This window comes from Cyprinus carpio, chromosome B20 (assembly GCF_018340385.1).
Source record: "Cyprinus carpio isolate SPL01 chromosome B20, ASM1834038v1, whole genome shotgun sequence".
Lineage (NCBI taxonomy): Eukaryota > Metazoa > Chordata > Actinopteri > Cypriniformes > Cyprinidae > Cyprinus > Cyprinus carpio.
The window spans coordinates 11,653,323-11,674,446 of NC_056616.1; the positions used below are offsets into that span (position 1 = coordinate 11,653,323).

General features: G+C 39.1%; 1 protein-coding gene across 5 annotated transcripts; it reads left to right on the forward strand.

Moving 5' to 3' along the window:
- The first annotated feature begins 505 nt into the window (after nucleotides 1-505).
- On the forward strand, nucleotides 506-15,527 carry LOC109056947 (tumor necrosis factor alpha-induced protein 2-like). Of its 5 annotated transcripts, none has more exons than XM_042746325.1 (13): nucleotides 506-675; nucleotides 10,153-10,323; nucleotides 10,416-10,559; nucleotides 10,916-11,555; nucleotides 11,654-11,768; nucleotides 11,973-12,095; nucleotides 12,177-12,271; nucleotides 12,356-12,448; nucleotides 12,733-12,859; nucleotides 13,369-13,494; nucleotides 13,807-13,962; nucleotides 14,577-14,698; nucleotides 14,802-15,527. In XM_042746325.1, the coding sequence occupies exons 1-13, from the start codon at nucleotides 648-650 to the stop codon at nucleotides 14,959-14,961; spliced, it is 2,100 nt and encodes a 699-aa protein (XP_042602259.1). In that variant the 5' UTR covers nucleotides 506-647; the 3' UTR covers nucleotides 14,962-15,527. The 5 variants fall into 5 exon arrangements, with proteins under 5 accessions (XP_042602259.1, XP_042602258.1, XP_042602256.1 ...); XM_042746324.1 differs by having other exon boundaries at nucleotides 514-675; nucleotides 10,150-10,323; XM_042746322.1 differs by lacking the exon at nucleotides 506-675 and adding an exon at nucleotides 1,298-1,433 and having other exon boundaries at nucleotides 10,150-10,323.
- The last annotated feature ends 5,597 nt before the right edge of the window (nucleotides 15,528-21,124 follow it).

The window sequence follows — 21,124 nt, forward strand, 5'->3', positions numbered from 1 at the left end:
GCAAGTAAACTTACTATATAGATTCAGTCACACGGCTAAAATTACATATGCAACAAAAAAGTGATCTCATTCAATTCTCCTTCTCATAATAGCGTGCTATTATGTTTTCCATTGTTGATGATGTCAACAAAATGATGTCTACATTAGATTGCAACACAAACTCACAATAGCCTACATTTGTGGCCTAAATTGTAATGCTACTTACAATGGAACAACCCACAGGCTCCAAAGGCTGACCAAAATCCAAAATCCATTTCAATTTATCCAACCCAGTGCTGATTCAAAAAGGGACATTTGGTATCAATACTTATGCTCGATGCCTAAACAAGAATGTGTTAATGGCATCGTTAGACTCATACTGGACCTCTGTTCTCCACGAATCAGACACGAGTCATGTCAGAAGAATTATCAGCAATCATTATAGGTTAGCTCTAGCAATCAAGATAGAAAAATGAAAGCTGCGATGTTCGCAAACAGAAACATTAGGACTCAAAACAAAGGATGTAGATTCTTTCCACTAGATCACATGATGCAGCAGCGTGTCTGGACTACATCATCATCACTATAAAAGAAGTTGTGAGGGACTACAGTCTCTCACACAACTGAATGGGGGTACTTGGACACACTTGGGCTGCCTTAAATTCTGGATGATGTCGTTTAGCAAAGCGAGAAAAGGTAAGACAATCTATGGCATGACATACATTGTCTTGTTCTGCAAATGTTGACCACACTCTTATAGCCTGGCTGTTTAGAGTCTGAGATGAAAAGCTTTTGATTTTAAATTTAAGTAGACATGAATTAAAACATATGTTGTGTATTTGAGATGTTGTTGTCTATCCTTTTAAAGTTAGTTAAACGTAGATTAATGTATATGCGCAGCCCTGTATTAAAAAATTCACGTAGGCTATTGCTATATACATAGGCGTCAGCACAATGTCTAACTTTACCCTGCAAATATGGACAACAGAGAGTTAACATGCCATTGATTTTGCCCGGATATGAACTCTGCCATTAAAAACTGAAATGTGGCACGCGACACAACATAAACTACGAAGGCTTAAATTCCATGTAGAGAATTTATTTTTAGTGTTCTGAAATGAATTCTTTCACATATTAAAATAGCAGCTTGCAGCTTTCTCTCCAAAGCGCCATGTCATCGTCATTACCATAGCAACCAGAAAGAGAATAACGGTTTAATATTCAGACCGGTTACAGCAACAAAAACACGAATGGTCCTGTAACTGCGCTGCAGTTAAAAGGTTTTTGTACAGTCCAATGCGACTGCAGGCTATTTAAGGTAAACCAGTAATGATATCTGACAGTGAATTAGGGTGGCAAATCTGACACTCCGGCTGTCATGAGCCGTTACCTGATAAACAATCCCACCGAAGCGGTACCAGCTGCAATAGATAAACACGGAGACAAAGGAGAAGGTAGGAGCTTTCATTACCTCCGTGAAGTTGGCACCCCATAAAAAGTCACCAAAATCACCAAAACTATGCCATTCGTTTTTTCTACGTTTGTGCTGATTTGTGCCGCAAAAATGAACGTTTGTGCTGATTTGTGCCGCAAAAATGAACATTTGTGCTGGTTTGGTGTTTGAGATATTAAACATTATTTTTTTGACCGTGTGACGTCACTCTCCACCCCATGTTACCCAAATCGCTCCAAACCAGCGCAGTTCGTTCGTGCTCGATTTGTGCCAGTTTGTGCCGTTAAATCAAACACTGTATCTATTTTCCTTCCGTAGATATAACCAAAATATTTTCGGAGTCTGTGACGTCACTCTCCACCCCAGTTCGTCTAAATCCTTCCAAACTGGTGTCATTCGTTTGTGCTCGATTTGTGCCGTTAAAATTTGCATTGTATCTATTCCCCGTCCTCAAAAATAACAAATACAAAACGGGCCAGTGACGTCACTCTCCACCCCATGCAATCTAAATCCTTCCAAACAGTGGCGTAGCCACGGGTGTGCCGGTGCCTTGACCACAGTGGCAGCTGGCACACCTAAAAATAGATGCAGAATTATTTTTTATAGTCTCAATAAAAAATGTTTACTAAACTTGGGCTATTGTTGTTTACTTAGAAAATATATATTTTAAAATCAACCCTTTCACGCATAAGTTACAAATATTTTAACTGACCCCTTGTTTCCATGACGACGCGTCATGATTGTCACGTGACACACCGCGGCCACAATAACTAACAGATGTATCGCTATTCGTTTTATTTCGTTTTTCATTTTTTATTAAAAAATATTCACAAACATTGACACGCTTACCATGTCAACTATTTGAAATTCCGATTCTTCGTTTAAAACCTTTATAAATTATCTTGATCTAACGAGATGAACGCTGCAGTTCAGAGTCCTGTCAGCCGGATTTAACGTACAGCCAAACTGTCTCTGGTACAGCACTTCAATTCCCCAGTTTCTCCCGAAATACATGAAAGTAAGTGACTGTTGAACTGGTGAGAATAGAGTAAACTTTATTGTTCTGCTATGTGTGTCTGATATATGAATAAAACACATAGGCAAATTACATTTGAATATATAGATAGTAATTTTACTGCTTCCATAGACATCAGTGTGTATTTTACAAACTACCAATGTATTGTTTTACTAGTGATTATGTATATTTAAATGTATGAAACCTAAAATAAACATTATGTGGTTGAAAACACTGCATATTAGTTACATGATAATTGTTGATATATGACAAGCGCTGAGCGCGTCCGTCTCTGGCTCCCCAATAAGCCAACGCGCGAAAGCAGTTTGAATCTGGCAGTTCTGTGACGCCACTGAACATTCTAAATCATACTCTCAGGGGCACAGAAATAAAAATCCAATATATGGTGTCATAATGCTCAAAACAGCCACGCCGTCTCGCCCTTTAAGCATCACTGTAAACCCTAACGCTCAAAATAATTAATTGGTTTGAGTAGGAAAAACTTAAATTAAACGTTCAGTGAAATTAACTTTATGAGTATTTAGCACTTTGTTTTTCTTTCAAGTTCACATAACTGATATATTTTAAGTAAACTAAACTGTTTCATTGTTTTGAGTTTTATGAAATAATTTATTTTAATTTAGAAAAACATCTCGGTTACGTATGTAACCACGGTTCCCTGAATAGGGAACGAGATGCTGCGGTGACGTCACCGTATGGGAACACCTTTCGGTGTGACGAATGTCTGAAGCCCTATACCATCCCGCCAATTTTATTGGCCAAATAGCGCTTGGCACCGCCTTACGCATGCGTACGCATGGTATACCTGAGTGCCGCGCGCTATTTCGCTCAGATTTAATGAACTGAAGAAATGCTATCAAGGTACGGAACGGCCGGGACCGCAGCATCTCGTTCCCTATTCAGGGAACCGTGGTTACATACGTAACCGAGATGTTCCCTTTCATAGGTCACTTCGATGCTGCGTTGACGTCACTGTATGGGAACCCTATACCATAACGCCTGACGTACCTGATAGTTGGGATCCAAGGAAAGCATCTGCTCAAGCGGATAGAACCCGGGAGCCAGGAGCCATCCTCACATCCAGACTTTAAAAACTTGACAAAAGTGCTCGGAGAGGACCATCCTGCCGCAGCACAGACATCATATATAGAAGATCCACTGAGAAATGATTTCGATGAAACCACTGCTCTCGTGGAATGAGCTCCAATTTCTAAGGGCGAAGCGAGTCCGCACGCCTCATAGGCTAAAGATATAGTCTCCACCAACCAATGGGACATGCGCTGCTTTGTGACAGCACAGCCTCTATTTTGTGTCCTAACAGACAACAGCTGGTAGGACTCACGCCATGGAGCTGTTCGATCAACATAAGTCTTCAGCACTCTGACAGGGAAAAGACTCAGATCTCCTAGCCCTGCCTCAGCAGGGAGTAAAGCTTCCAAGACCACTTGTTAAAGTGGAAGGGGTTCGAGGCGACCTTAGGGACATAATTAGGTCTCGGTTGCAGCAGTACTTCCACAAACCCTGGTGAAAAGTCCATGCACGAGGGCCAAACAGAAGAGCCTGCAAATCCCCAACTCTCATGAGGGAGGATAAAGCCACAAGAAGAACTGTCTTTAAAGTAGGATTTATTTATTTATTTATTTTTCAAGGGCTCAAACGGATGTTCTGATAGACCTTGCAACACAATGAATAAATTCCATTAAGGAACTCGTGCAGGGCGGGAAAGGCCTTAGCTGTCGCAAACCCTGTATAAGCGAGAGACCAGCGGATGATGGACCACTGAAGTACCATCTATATATACGTGGTTAGCTTAAATTGCCGCCACATAAACTTAAAGAGTGGCTGGTGTTACTTCATCAGAAAAACGGTCTTGAAGAAACTCCAGTACTGAAGCCACGGGGCAGTAAACTGGATCTAAATTATGAATTCCACATCAGGCAGTAAACAGTTTCCATTCGAAAGCATAAAGCGTCTCGTAGAAACTGCCCTAGAATTCATTATAGTCTCGGTGGTTCCAACTGAAAAACCGGGACATATTAACTCACTCCGCTCAGAGGCCACGCCCACAGCTTCCATAGATCTGGCCTTGGGTGCCAAGTCATCCCTCGTGCTTGCGATAGTAAGTCCTGTCTGAGGGGAATCTCCACGGAGAGCCCGTCCATTCCCCTTGAGATCCGCAAAACCACGGGTGTGTGGCTCCACACTGTCCATTTGGGGGTGCAACCTCCATTCCCCTTGCTCCAGGCTCTGTCCGGAGAACAAATTCGTTCCGAAGTTCAAGTGCCCGGGGACATGAACCACTCGGATCGACAGAAATCTGTTCTGAGACCAAAGAAGAATTATTATCCTCGCCAGCCTGCACAGGGGGTGAGAGCGTAATCCTCCTTGTTGATTCAGATACGACACAACCTCCATGTTGTCTGACCTGAGTAGTACATGACGGCCGATCAGCAGATTTAAGAAATACTGAAGAGCTAGAAAACTGCCAGCAATTCCAACCTGTTTATATGCCAGCCGTGTTGTGTTGCCGTCCATGCTCCGTGAGCTGGGCGTCCTTGACAAACAGTTCCCCAACTGGTCAAAGACACGTCCGTCGTGCCAGTCTTGCGGGAAGCACGAATCCCCAGCTGAACTCCAGTTGAAGGAATTTAGCTGACGCATGCGTCAAAGTCGCTGCGTTTCGTTGTGTATAATCCTGAAGCGTATCCACGGCAGGATTTAATCCAACAAGATAAACATTGGGCCCCGCTGCTAGCGAGAACGTGGCAGCTGTGTGAGCCGTCATAAACGGGCTGTCTTTGTCAGCCTCTTGTGCCATCCCTCAAACTCTGAAGGCTGGATTGTGCAGAGTGTCTGAGGGGGCGCTCAAGTGATAGCTCAATCCAATGATGCTCGAGGTGCCTTTGCTGCGAGACAGTCAATGTTAGAGCATGGGGACTGCAGTGAGAGGGTTGGATGTGCATTAGCAGTCCAACAGCGCTCTCCGGTGGAGGGCACAGTCCCTGACGAACAGGAAGGGAAGCGCATGCGTCAAAGTCGCTGTGTTTTGTTGTGTATAATCCTGAAGCGTATCCACGGCAGGATTTAATCCAACAAGATAAACATTGGGCCCCGCTGCTAGCGAGAACGCGGCAGCTGTGTGAGCCGTCATAAACAGGCTGTCTTTGTCAGCTTCTTGTGCCGTCCCTCAAACTCTGAAGGCTGGATTGTGCAGAGTGTCTGAGGGGGCGCTCAAGTGATAGCTCAATCCAATGATGCTCGAGGTGCCTTTGCTGCGAGACAGTCAATGTTAGAGCGTGGGGACTGCAGTGAGAGGGTTGGATGTGCATTAGCAGTCCAACAGCGCTCTCTAGTGGAGGGAACAGTCCCTGATGAACAGCAGAAGTATCAGGAACTGCTGTAAGGGGATTGAGGACAAGAGGCTTTTGCCGTCCAACTCAGGTTTTCTGTAATGTCGGCGAGATTAGCCAAGGTGGCGCTCGACCGTTAACATCCCCATCATAGAACGGTTCACTGCTCGGGCAGTATGTTTGGTAGCACTTAGCGCCAAATCTGTTGCCCCCCGCAGCTTTTTACAGCCTCGGTTGTGATATCTTTCTCGTTAGAACCGCCATCAAGTGAAGTAAATTTGCCGAGATTATTGCGACTCGACACGCCTTCGAGAGGGGGCGAGACTGTAGGCCGCGGTCGAGTTCGGCGCGATATGTTCGGCCAGAGAGTTCGTCCACCAGCGGCATTGCTGTATAACCGTGGTCCGCCATGTCAGCAATGATGGCGAAACCCGCGGCGTTCATGACGCGCGCTGATTAAGGCTGCTTCCAGGACCTCGAAACCTCTTGGTGGAGATCCGTGAAGAAGGGTAGCGGCTCACGGGGGGGGGGAGGCGCGTTTCTCCTGTCCGCTCGGAGGGAGAGAACCGCATGTGCTGGCCAAAGCGTACTCTGAGTCCGAAGCCGCGGTGGACAAACATAGTTAGTAAAGCAAATCTGCTGATTTAACACACTCGAGTGGGGAGAGCGAGCGAAGTGGAAAAACTCCAGCGCATCACTGTCCTCATAATCCAAGCCGCACACATCACCCCAAACCACCGCCTCGTGCGGCGCCTCGGCGACCGCAGAAGCGTAACGGCGGGGGTTAGACGCGGGGCGACCTAGAGAAAATACACTTCCGAGCGCAAAACTGTAGCCGCAGGCTATCACAGAGAGAACATGTATGGAGGCTGCTAAACGAACCTCTCATGAGTGCCTCCCCGTGATAAACCCGTTATACGGCTCTTACCTTACGTTGACTCATCGCGTCCGCGAAGAGGAGTTGAACACTGCTCGAAGAAAAAAAACGCTGAGAACGCGAGATGGTTTCCTTAGGGCACAGATGATTCGCTTTCCTGAAGGAAATGAAATCTGAGCGAAATAGCGCGCAGCACTCAGGTATACCATGCGTACGCATGAATAAGGCGGTGCCAAGCGCTATTTGGCCAATAAAATTGGCGGGATGGTATAGGGCTTCAGACATTCGTCACACCGAAAGGTGTTCCCATACGGTGACGTCACCGCAGCATCGAAGTGACCTATGAAAGGGAACTTAAGTTTAACTGAAACGGCTTTGATGTCTATTTCCCAGCATGCTTTGCCGATGGCACTCAAAAGGGAGAGTAAATGCTAAAATTAAGTGTAATATAAGTTTTTTTTGTGTGTGTGTGTAAGATTAATGTTAAGTATGAGATTTAGCAGTGATTAATATTTTGCTAATTTATGTTATGCTAATTTAGAAGAATTTCTGTTAATGTTGGCTTTATGGTGACAAGTGGTAAATGCAGCATGATTTGAGAGCAAATGATCCCTTTATATTGTTACGCAGTGTTGGGGAAAGTTACTTTTAAAAGTAATGCCTTACAATATTGCGTTACTCCCTAAAAAAGTAACTAAATACGTTACTTAGTTACTTTTTATGGAAAGTAATGTGTTACACTACTTTTGCGTTACTTTCACGTTACTTTTTAAATATGAGCAAGGCTTGATTGTTTTTAATATAAGAAGTTCTATTTATAGGAAATGTAAAAGCCCTTTCACACCAAAAAGTGTAATGAATAAACCTCAGGCTGAAGGAAAAGTAAATTCACGTCTGTACAGTAGAACACAGGAGAAGAAGGTTCAACACTCTTCAGCAATAAAAAAAACAAAACAATGAAGCACAATTGTTAGTTTATCTAAAGTCATTTTTGATTATTAGTATGGTTGAACTGGATCATTAAAGGTCAGCAGCAAAGACACTGTGGGAATAGATACATTTGTGTTATTTAATATATTTAGTTATTGCAGGTTTGCGTCATATTCTGAGTTTGCATTTCACTGTTTTGATTAATTTTGATGAATACTAAATCTGTTTTGTTTTTTGTTTTTGTGTGAGAGGGATGAATTAATGCACATTCACATTTAGTCTAGAACTACAGTAACATCGTTCACACAGCGCACACAACGCCTCCATACTTCCGATTTCTCCCAATATGGGAACAGGAGGCTTGTCAGTCAAAAAATGGGAATACAAAGTAACTGGCGTTACTTTTTTGAAAAAGTAACTCAGATATTTTCTTGTAAATTAAAAAGTAATGCATTACTTTACTAGTTACTTGAAAAAAGTAATCTGATTACGTAACTCACATTACTTGTAATGCATTACCCCCAACACTGTTGTTACGCTCATACAGCTTCTGTATAACACTATTGTTAATATGTTAGCAAATTAGTATGTAAGCAGATTAGCTTTTAAAAGCTTACTGAGTTTATACTAATAAAAGTGTTCACATTGAGATCAATTTAAAGTTTTAAGTTAATTGTATGAATTAATGTACTCATACATTTTAATTGTAACTTGAAATGTTTAAATACAAAATAAAAATCTGCTAGTTCTGCTTACTTATTCGGGTTTACAGTGTACTTCATAGATTTGAGTTATATTAATTGAATGGACTTAGTACTATTAACTTTATTTACCCAAGTTATCTTAACAATAAGTTACTGAGTTACTTGGACACAAATCAATTTTTTTTTATGCTTACATTTTTTGAGTTAATAAACTTAAAGGATTTAAGGCAATCGGTTTCCTCAAACGGTTTGAGTTGAGCTAACTCATCAGGTTTTACAGTGCAGCTAACAGGCACTATGTTATGACTATGTTATTGGCGATCCTGAGTGTAATGTATATTATTCTTCCGCAAATGGGAGTCTATGGCAGCTCTATGAGACAATGAGACATAGTACACCTGATTGCTCTCATCATGCTGATCACAAACAATATCATACATTAAGACTCCGCCCATTACAGTAGTAGCCATTTTGAAAAGTACTGTGTTCCGTTTTTTTTCGCTCAAATGATCTTAGGGGCGAGCCGCATAAAAGTACTGTCCACGATTTCTGATGTTTTGTTCTTCAGGCTTTGCACTGCTCTTGTTGCTTAAATGCTTGCTGCGCTGCTGTACTTGATGTGCGCCATACTTGGTCTGCTTGCTGCGCCTTGCAGAGCTTGGCCCCGTATTGCTGCTTGCAGCTATATTATTTTATATAGTTTTATGGTTATGTGGGGCATGGTTATGGTTAATAATTTTGCACAGTAATCTGACAATAAAAGTGGCACACCCAGATTTTCATATGCACACCCAGAGTCTCTTTTCTGGCTACACTACTGGCTCGATTTGTGCTGGTTTGTGCCGTTGAAAGAAACAACCATGACCTATTCTTAAATATAACAGAAACATTACTCTCCTCCCTGTTTAGCTGGCGCCATAGCCTCGGGTAGAAAAAGGGGATAAAAAAACGACGTAGCCTATGTAAGATTGGGTTAAAGAGCAGGGAACAGCACGGCCATTCTGTCGAGCAAAATCAACTAATGTGTGTGTGTGTGTGTGTGTGTGTGTGTGTGTGCGTACGTGCTTGAATAGCCTACGTTGTTTATGAAGAAACATGATTTACTGAGACATTTCCTGTGTCCTCATCAGTTTTAGGGTAAAAAAGGTAAAATGAATGTATTTAAATAAATACAAAAGAGTTTAGGATTCGTTATTGCAGATATTGACATACCCAAGTTCCAGGAAGACAAAACCAAGATTCACTGGGCTCAAATTGTGAAAGAAGGATTCACGAGCATGAGGAATCATTTTAACACATGTATTGGTTGCAATAAAATCTTGATCTCAACCCTAATGAATGTGCTGGAGTCGATTTTTATTAGTACAAGATCTTGTCAAAAAATCAGTGCAACTCTTGATGGAAAAAAAATGTGGAAATAAATGTGGAAATAATGTGATGTTGCACAATGTTGTCGAAGCTAAAGGCAGCCCAACAAATAAACTCCAGGCAGCACATCCAAAAAAACTTTTACTGAGGTTAAGGTCAGGATATGGAAAATCCCTTACTTTATTTTTATAAGGGAAAAGTAATTAAATTAGAGTAAAATATTACTTAATAATGCATTACACTCAACTCTGGTCCTCATAAACCAAATGGCTTAAAAAACATACTCTCTCCATTCTCATGTGATGTCAGTCACAGCTAATTGTTTACACATTGTTAAAACATACACTTACTCCTACCCCCACACCCCACCCCAGTATTCAGATATGAGGATTTGTTTATTTTATAAGATTAATATTTAAATTGATATGTTTCTAATTGCTCTCTGCTTTCAGAAGACGTTTGTCAAATCACTGGCATTGAAGGCACAGCTGATGAAGAGCCCAAAGAACAATGTCAGAAAGAGAAGAACAAAATGAAAAAGCCAAATACTTTGAAAATTAAAAACCTTATGAAACACAGAAAGAATTCAAAATCTGAAGCTGCTCTCACCTCCGAAACACTGTTAGGTAAAATAGCACAATGGGTTGTAAATTTTAATGCTTGTCAATGAAAGAAAACAAGTTTCTTATCATCTTCTAATTTCTGATTTATACTTTAGAGGTGGACCTTGATGCCATTGAAGGCATAGCATATTCTCCTGGTGATCCTCAAGTGGAATGTCAGAAACAAAAAAACATCGGAAAAATATCAGCAAAAATCAAGAAATGGCAGAGGAATTCAAAATCCCCTGAAACTCCAACAGGTATAGTATAATTAGAAAAAAATGCACTGTAAACATAATACAAAAAGTAAATATTTTCCAGATATTATTTTAATAATTTGTTTTACCATTAGAACAATGACAATATAAATGCATTTCATACATTTAGTCTTTATTTCAGGCTTGATATTCAAAGTTTATATGAAAATGTACACAGTAATACAAATGTATAATGCAGCTGCTATATATATTTTAGTATGGGTCTCTCGCAATATGATCACTATATTAGAGGATCGTTGGCATCAAAAGTTAAAACTCCTTCTATACCATACACATGAGAATTAGCAGAAGCTAAGGGTTCATTTTCAGAAGTCAATATAATGTAATTGTCCTCTCAGATAATGCAGTGGAGTTAGATTTCAATGGGAACCTTGAGCAGAACCGTTTGGCTGAAGCACAGCAGCAGCTGTTGGAAGCGGAGGAATGTCTCTTCAGTTCAAAAGAAGTGACCAGGGGAAAAGATGAGGAAGACAAGCTGCAAATGGACTATGAGATCTTTATTTTGCGCCTGAGATTGGTCATCCAGGACTCTTTCATTGAGGACAACCAGGAGACACTCAAGAGTGCTTTGATTTCAATAGTTAAAGAGGAGGCACAAGACAGACGCTGGGCAGAAGTGGCCGCGGATCAGCGACCAATATGGAGGCCCACAAGGTGCAGACAGTTCCATGACACATTACTCCAGATTATCGTGGAGCAACGAATGAAGAATGCAGATGAACAGAACAATCTAGCAGACAACCTGTCTACCTCCTTGAAGAGAGAGGTGTTCCGACTGGGCAAACAAGTGCAGAAAGACCTGCTCAGAGTGGTCCGAAATCTGAGAGAGTGTTACCCACCAGATTTTGACATCTGCCGATTGTATGCTCGGCTCTACCATCAAGCCTTTTCCACCAGACTCCAAGAGTTTTCCAGATCCAATATCAGTTCAGAGGAATGCCTCTATATCTTGAGTTGGATTGTGGAGTACTACCCAAAGTAAGGGCTAGTAAACAACATTCCTCTTTCAAAAGCCTGCTGTTTTACATAGATTTTCAGTTTCAGAAATGTTAATGTTCTTTACTGATTTTTCTTAGAGATGTACTGAAGTATAAAGAACTAGAGGAGCACATCAACAGTTCATCACTTGGACCTCTGTTACCTGAAGAGGATCTTGAGAGATTAGAGAAACAGTACTTCTCTTACAAAGAGGTGATTCAGAACATGACTGATGTTATAGCATGTTAGGATTAAAACGAGGCTCCCATTTGCTGAATTTGATTTTATTCTGCAAATAAACTGTTGATTTTTTGCTTTTGCTGCTCATATCTGGTGTAGATACAGTGTTAGTTAATGTTCCTCTCTCTCATATCAGTTAATCCTGCATGTTTCCTGTTGCTTATTTTCTCTCATCAGAATGAGATCAGAAAGTGGTTATCCAATGCTTTTGAAAAAGAAGTGAAAAAATGGAGTGATGACATCGAACCAGAGCTGATGGATGGATACTACTTCAGTAACTTTGCTTTAGATGTTTTACCAGTAGGTTACGAGCTCTACTGACACTATCTTACTTTAATTATACATTTTAGGATCCTTAAACTGAGTCAAAATTTTTTATAGCTTGTTGATGGGGCTGTAAAAGATGTCAACACACTTTTGAGCAGTGAAGATAAAGCCTGGAGTCTTCTAAACCAGCTGGACAGCTTTTTTCTGAGGTAGCTAACTAGTCACTATCATTGTCAAATTCTCATATATGAAAAATCATATTGACATGCTTTCTCCTTTTTTTTCAATGGCAGCTATAAGACAAGTCTGGAGAAACTTATTAAAAGAAACCCAGAAAACATTCCTAAAACTCTCAGTGCTAATCTGGATAATATTTACCAGTTTAGGTGAGTTTGAATGATTGACTGAGAAATCTGTTTTCTAACTTGTTGCAGGAGTTCTAAGAAGTGTACATTTTTAAATTGTTTAAATATGCTGTAACAATATAATGTAATTATTTAAAAATGATTATAAATTATACAATATAATGTTTTGTTGCTCATATTTGAATTATCATTCAAATATAATTTTATATTTTAAAAATTACAGCTCTCAACCATTAACATATTAACATGTCTACTGTCATTATTATAATAAAATTGTACCAACCGTTCTTTCTCTATATCTTCAGGGATTATGTACAAAAACCAGAGCATCCTTTCTCAGAGGACACCAGAACAGCTTGCCTGTCCACATTAGCAGATCTCAAAAACATTTGTCACAAATACTTCCTCAGTCGAATTCACACTGAGCTAAAGGTAAAGAACAAAAAATCATGTGCAGTTACAATAATTATTTACCAGGAGATACTGCCCCAATCAACATTTTCCATCTCATTTTTTATGTTAGATGACCAATGAGGAAGTGTTTAGTTTACAAAATGTAGAAGTCAGCATTTGATAGATACTACAGCAATTTAACAAACTTGGATTTATTGTTGGACAGCATATCAATCAATGGTTATGCTGAAATGTTAGCTTGAAAGGTCTGACATGTTTTGGATCAACCAGTGGTGGAGTGGTGGTCAATGAAATTATACACTTTTTTTTAAACCTTTAACTTAAAATTTCAGATCTCAGATTTTTAGTGGTAGGTTGTGGAAAGGGTTAAGAAATGGCTTGGCTTTTGATTTTATTATAGGAATGTTGTTCCAGGGCCAACACAGAAGTCCTCACTTAGAGAAATCACAGCATGTGCTTTACTTCCATGTTAACTTCTTAAATGAAATCTTACATTTTGGAAATAACTATAATGTTTATTTACACAGCCGCTGTACCAAAAACTGTGGACTAAAGTTTGGTTTGCTGGACATTCTGAAGTTGTGGAGGAACTGGTGAAGGAGCTTGAGAATTACATAGAGAATTTCAAAGAGCTAAAGCCCGTCTGCAGAGAGGTCAGAACCAATTTTGCAGCAAATATAGTTTTTGACAGAACTGTCACACATTGTAAATCAGTGTTTCTCAACCAAGGGTGCAAGGGCTTACAGGGGAGTCTCAAGATGACATATTTAAAAAAAAAAAGTAAAAAAAGATTCAAATAAGCTGGAAAATGTGTCTCAACTGGAAAAATAACTTGCTGGGCCTTCGAATATTGTTGAGAGCCACTCTTGTAAACAGATGTATAATCTTACATTGGTTACTAATGTGGCTTTTTTATTATTTTACAATTATAAATATATGAAGAGTGTGTATCTGTGTGTTTATAGGAGCTACTGGCTGAGCTGCATGTAGAAGTAATGGTTGAGTATGTGAGGCGAATGATGAAGAGAAAACTGAAACTGAAAGACAAAGAGCAACAAGAAGCAGCTGCTGAATTCATCTGCCACGACAGCAGTAAAATCTGCTCTGTGTTTGCCAAAGTGGTGAGATCACATCCAGACCCACACATGCATATAAACATACATTCATATAGATTTTTTGAGAAATTCAGCATTACATATCATATTCATTAATGTATCCTCTGCAGTGGATGGGTGCCGTCAGAATGAGAGTCCAACCAGCTGAAATAAAAAAATCACAATAGTTCCTAAGTAATCCACATGACTCCAGTAGCATCAGTTAATGTCTTGTAAAGCAAAAGGCTGCATGTTTGTAATAAACAAATTCATCATTAAGGCGTGTTTAACTTCAAACCAGGCTCAAATAAGAGTCCTCTATCCAAAATATTGCTTTCTCAACTGAATCAGGAGAGAAATAAGCACGGATCAAGCACCAAGTGAAAACAGTCCTAAACAGTTCTAAACAAATATGTCATTGGACTTTGAGAGGATGACAAAGGATGGACCTTTTCATTGGTGGAAGCGTTATGATGAATTATGGACTCATATTTTGATCAGAAGAAATTATTTAAAATTACATTCACTGCAGAGGATTCATTGGTGAGCAAATTTTCATTACATTTTCATTTTTGGGTGAACTATTCCACAATATATTATAATTATGTAACATAAAAACTGAGTACCATTCTCTTCCCTAGGGATCCAGACAGGAATGGCTCAGTCAAATACTGCACAAATTATCAGAGATTCTGAAACTGCAGGATCCTGGGAGTTTGCAAATTGAGATAGTTACTCTGGCAAGAGACTATCCTGACATTAGGTGAGTCTGTTAGATAACAGCTCCATTTTATGCAGTTATTTTACCTTAGAGTGTGTGTGTGTGCCTTGTTTCATCAATGTTCTTTGTTGTCATTCTTCACTAGTGAGCAACATGTTCTTGCTCTCCTAAACCTGAAGACCAACCTTTCAAGCTCAGATCTGCGCAAGATCAAAGGGTGTCTGAGTGAAATCAGAGACACGCTGGACACAGAGTCCCCTACTTCCTTCTTTTCTAAAGTACTCGTCAAACGGAAAATCATCTAAATGCCATTATATCTATAGCTAATGTGTAACAACTGTGATTCACACTGTAATAGATCATCAGTATTGTTATGTAATATCGTGTTTATTATTAAGGAAACTCATGAAAGTACTCGTCATATGGAAAGTCCTCTGAATTCCGTTACTATCAATTGCCAGTGTTAAACAACTATGAAGCATGCAGTACTGTGATATAAAATCAGTATTATCCATCCATTTTCCATATCCTCTGCATGGTCAGGGTTGGAGTCTATCCCAGCAGGGGATGTTCAGTATAATCAGTATTATTTTACGTAATATTTATTATTACAAAAACATAGTCATATGATTGTTTCAGTTTGATGTTATACTGTTCTCCAAAATTAAGGTCGAGGTCAATGTATTTTGACAGCTGTATTTAATCAATTACTTTTTGGAATAGGGCAAAACATTGAATTTGTGTAAAACCAGTTGAGAAAATCTGTGAAATCAAATGTGAAAAGGTGTATATATATTTATTCTAATATAAAGTGTTTTAGCTTTATTTGAATGCATGTTCACAGTTCTGAAAATAAAGACTTTTATGTCAATGTAAGTGTCTTTCATTTACCTATAGTAGCTGAATAAAATGTTTACATTTGTCAAAAACAAATATCCATTATTGCAACTAGAAATTGAATTGTATTACTTTAACAAATTCCATAAAACTGGTTCATTTAACATCATTTTACATTTTAACATGAGAAAGGCAAAACATTTTGATCTCATTCAGTTCTCTAAATAAATTATTCTCCTGACATTTTGGCTAATTAAAGTTTGCTATTGTGTTGTTCAGTGTTAATGGTAAAATGTTGTTTGCATTAGACTGCAGTATAAACTCAAGTTCCAGTAAAATGTAATGAAGCGAGTATAGTGAGATGGAGAGTTTAACTAATACTTTGTGTCTGGTAATTAGATTAATATTTTATGTTTGGAAGGATTTGTTTATGATGGTATGCTGTCGGTCAGTTGTGTATCCTATAGTCCCACCTTTCGATGCCCCCTAAGGGTCTGGCTGCAGACATGCACTTTTAGACTGAACATTGCACAAGTGATGTCACTTGCCATCTTTTTTTAATTAAATATCTCAACATTTTACAACAGTAACCAGGTGGTGAAGATTACAATAACACTTACAAAATAAAATGTACAATAAGGCAAAGAGATTGAATATGAATGAAATGCACAAACTTTTAACTTTTCCTCTCATAACCAAAATGCTTAATGTGGCATAATGGACTAAGATGATAAAGACCAAATTAAAGTGAAAGTGGTGGGTAGCCAAGTATGATGTCCCATATTCTGAATTTGTACCCTGCATTTACCCATCCAAGTGTACACACACAGCAATGAACACACACCTAGAGCAGTGGGCAGCAATTTTTGCTGTGGTGCCCAGGGAGCAGTTGGGGGTTCGGTGCCTTGCTCAAAGGTCTCACCTCATTGTATTGAGGGCGGAAGAGAGTGCTGGTCATTTATTCCCCCCACATACAATCCCTGCTGGTACTTGGTACCAAGACTCGAACCCACGACCTTTGGGTTACAAGTTTGACTCTAACCAACCATTAGGCCAAAACTGCCCCTCAATACAGGATTTGAACCTGGAATCCCCACACTAAGACCGCTGGGACACAGGCTCTTCCAGAAATTAAGAATACATAGAATCTCATTGCTAAAATTTAATGCATTAAGAAAGTGATATTAAATGGACCAAATTCGGTATACAGTTTATTAAAAATATTATGTACAGCAGTGATGTAATCCTACTAAAAATGTTTGTGGCTCATAATAGGTGGTCCTGTGTCGTACAGTGAAAGAAGTTCAAAGCTGTTGTCAGTCTTGCAACCAAAGATCAGGGACAGATTAACGCACGGGCGTACCGGGCATGTGTCCAGGGCACTAGACCAGAGGGGGGCCCAGCCGAAATACCGCTCTTCCAGGAACGCGATTTCAACTGTGCCCCCTCAGGATTTTAAGCAAAGTGGATTTTAAATGAAGCTTCCAAAAGACCAAAAATGGCTGAATAATATATTTGATACGATTAGCACGTTCAGTGAGGCACAGCATCAGCTGCCACATTCAAATCTGCATTCATGCTTTAGCTGGCGCAGAGCCAGACGCATTTTTACAGTGCTGTAACCAATCACACAGGACTCTATTGAGCTTATGAATGCAATGGACAATCAGAGGCATTCAGATGAGCCATCGCTGAAGAGCCTGTGTTTTGTTCAGTGCGTCCACTCACTGACTGAATGTTGCTCTCTGGAGAATTCTCTCATTATAAACAAAGTGCAGATGTGTGTACTGTAAGATATTCATTTCACAGTATAAACAGCTTCAGTGATTATAATGGGAGTTTTTGAGAGCGCTTGAACTAGACTAAATCTAGACTAAAGTTAATATTATTTGATAATGCAACTATTCTTTACTCTATGTACAATTAAAGTGTTATAATTAGTAACTTAATATGTTTTTATTAAATTTACTTAAATACAAAGTCAGTCGTATTAAAAATATTCTATGACATGACACCCATCTAGTACAAGTTAAAAGAGGGGTTTTGTGCATAGGCTAGTTAAAAGATTACACTGATATTAGGCTACTTTTCCCATAGCCCATTCTAGATAAACTAACATGATCTATAAAGGTGCAAAATGTATTTATTTATATTTAAGAATTGTGATATTTTATGATATAGTTTTTGGGAAAATTTTGAATAAAAAAGGAACAAAATTTAAACCAAGTGGGGCCTTTAATCGGTCCGTGCCCAGGGCACCGCTGTGTCATAATCCATCCCTGCCAAAGACTGATTATGATCATCACACAGTGTGCTGCTACATTTATTGACCAGCCAATAAAAATGGTTCAACCGTAATTTTACGAAGAAAACAATAATAACATAATTTATTCAGCAATTCTTCTCCTTGAGTTACCGTCTTCTGCCATTTTAGAGAGTACCCGAGAACGTAATCAAGGTAATCAGCCTTGTTTACATTCAGTAGACAGTGTGCGCATGCTGAACGTAAACATCGCTCAACACACTGATTATATTCTGGGGTAGTCTCCAAAATAGCTGAAGATGGTATCTCGAGGAGAAGAATTGCTGAATAAATTACGTTATTATTGTTTTCTTTGCGCACAAAAAGTATTCTCATAGCTTTTAAAAAAATTACGGTTGACCCCCTGATGTCACATGGACTATTCTACCGATGTCCTTGCTACGTTTCTGTGCATTGATCGTGGTAATATCATTGCTATCTATGGAGGGTAGGCAGAGCTCTCAGATTACATCAAAAATATCTTAATTTGTGTTCCGAAGATGAATGAAGGTCTTATGGGTTTGGAATGACATGAGGGTGTGTAATTGATTACAGAATTTAAATTTTGGGGTGAACTATCCATTTATGGTCTGTTTTTAACAACACAAATGTACATATGCCACAAATCCAGTTCAATTTTCATATGTGATTTGTCTGTTCAGACCAATGACCAAAAAAAAAAAGGCCAAAAAATTTAAAGGACATATCAGTATTTTTTTTTTTTTTTTTGGGCAGATTTGAAAAGTTATTAAATGTGAGTTGGGCAAACAGTTTTTGAGATTTCAGTACCTTCCTATTTAAGTAGATAGCTGGTCTTGCATGCTTGAAATAGCTTATTGGAGGCATTGCAATTGCATTGCATATGGTCTGTTGTAATGAGGGTGAGGCAGAGGCTGTGTTAGAATCTATTTGCAGAAATGAGCAAACAGATCAACAACCCAAAATTTGGGGCAGACATCAGAGTCGTGGTCACAGGCCAAGAAGTCAAAATTACAGTAATCAGTCCAACCAGCAGACAAGTATGAGGGAAATCCAAAAGGCAAAATCCAAAACAACAGGCGATAAATCATACACATAGCAATCAAAACAAGACAATGGAAACGCTCAGTAAGGCACTGATACAGGCAATATTTCTCAAAGGCCTGTTTGGCCTGACCATGCTTAAATGGCTGCCAAACAGGAAATGATCACAGAAGCAGCAGAGGGTGTGGTACCAGTCAGAACTCGGGCGAGGGCTCCCTCTGCTGCTTACATCTGTGAGTGATATAATAATCCTTTTTTTGGAATTAACTTTACAAAAACGTAAGACTGCAACACAAGTCACTGTAGGTTTGATATGTTTTTGTCTTCTCACTGCCATAATCCATCAGAAAAGTTGTGGAAATACTGTATTGAAAAAACAATACAGGTTTTTTCTTTTGCTTTCCAAGCAAATGGTCTCCCATATACCCCACTGGAAGTTTATCCTGCTAGCAAAAATGGGTCACTGTGTTTGGTCTTTCTGACAAATCATTTTATGCAATTCATTCATTCATTCATTCAGTTCATTTACATTAAGGGAAATTATTCAAAATGCTAAAACAACAATCTCCCCTCTTATTTTCCCCCCTGCTTATGTGTTCAATATGTGTCAATAATTGAGTTAGGGTTAATAAAAGTGCTTGGCTTTTGATTGTATTATAGGAATGTTGTTCCAGGGCCAACACATCTGTCCTATTGTACTTGGATAAAACATAATTTGATTTACTTTAATGTTTGATGCTTCTTTTACTAATAATTTCATAAATTAAAATTTTTTAAATAACCAGACTTGTTTATCTGCACAACCTCTGTACCATAAACTGTGGCCTCAAGTTTGGTTTGCTGATATGTAAGGGTTGTGGAGGAGCTGGTGAAGGCGCTTGAGAATAATATAGACAATTTCAAAGAGCTAAAGCCCGTCTGCAGAGCAGTCAGAACCGGTTTGCAGTGAATTTTTATGTGATGTGATATTAACAGATGTGTAGTCTTACTTTGGTCTCTATAACATGGAGTTTTTTTATTGTTTTAAGATACAATTATAGATATATGAAGAGTGTGTATCTGTGTGTTTATAGGAAATACTGGCTGAACTGCATGTAGAAGTAATGGTTGAGTATGTGAGGCGAATGATGAAGAGAAAACTGAGACTGAAAGACAAAGAGCAGCAAGAAGCAGCTGCTGAGTTCATCTGCCACGTCAGCAGTAAAATCTGCTCTGTGTTTGCCAAAGTGGTGAGATCACATCCAGACCCACGCATATGGACATACTACACTCCCATGTGAACAAAACATGCAAAATATTCCACATGCAGATTTTCAATCGCATTTGAATAGAGTCCAAATGCAAATCATATTTTCTCCCAGCTTTCTTCCTGGAACATTCTGGGAAACCACAGGAATTCTTGACTCGTATCACATGCTTGTTATTATCTTTTGGATACTCAGAAACCTCCAGTTTCTCTCGTCTATTTCTGTTCTCTGTATACCTTTAAAGTATCTAATGTAGAAAAACAAAAACAGAAAGGAACCATGTTTGTGTATGTGTTTAATCACAGTTCCAAAATCTCCCTATAGGTGAATCTGAACCCTACTTAATTAAATAACAATTAAAAGGTTATTTTATAGGCTTGTTTGAAGGTTTATTGGTTACAATGGTTTAGATAATCAAAAACATTTGTGTGCTTGACATGCTGCCAATAACATACAGTAGTCTGGAATTATTGTTGTAAACACAATAAGATATTGAGTCACAGACTAAATATGGACTTTCTCAATGTATTCTTTTTACATTATTGTCTTTATAATAGCATAATGAATTGTGGGAATGCAGAACTTAAGAGTTGCAAAGAACCACTGCAATTATACAGATAAAATCTCCAACGACTAAAATAAAATCAAGCTTTCAAAATCAAGTACCATTCTTTTCTCTAGTGATCCAGAGAAGAATGGCTCGGGCAAATACTGCCCAAATTATCAGCGATTCTGAGACTTCAGGATCTTGGGAGTTTACAGGTAGAGATAGCAACTCTGGCAAGAGACTATCCTGACATTAGGTGAGTCTGTTAGATGCCGTAGTTTAACCCAAGAGGCAGATACAGGCCACAATCTAAACCACTCTTTGACCTGACTGACCAGAGTGATCATTTTTATCTGAATTATCTCAATTGTCTTGGGTTTTTTTCTCCACATATAACTACTACAAATTATAATGGTATACAATTACCATTTTTGACATTCCAGTTAGTCTCGTAAGAACCAAGTTTTGCGTAGGCCTACAGCAAAGGAAAACTAGTCTCCTTCTGCCTTATT

Coding starts and splice junctions, on each gene's coding strand:
- LOC109056947 (XM_042746322.1), top strand. CDS start 1,358: ATGAGCCGTTACCTGATAAACAATCCCACCGAAGCGGTACCAGCTGCA. Junction 12,096..12,176: donor TTGCTTTAGATGTTTTACCA/GTAGGTTACGAG, acceptor AATTTTTTATAG/CTTGTTGATGGGGCTGTAAA. Junction 12,449..12,732: donor GATAATATTTACCAGTTTAG/GTGAGTTTGAAT, acceptor CTATATCTTCAG/GGATTATGTACAAAAACCAG.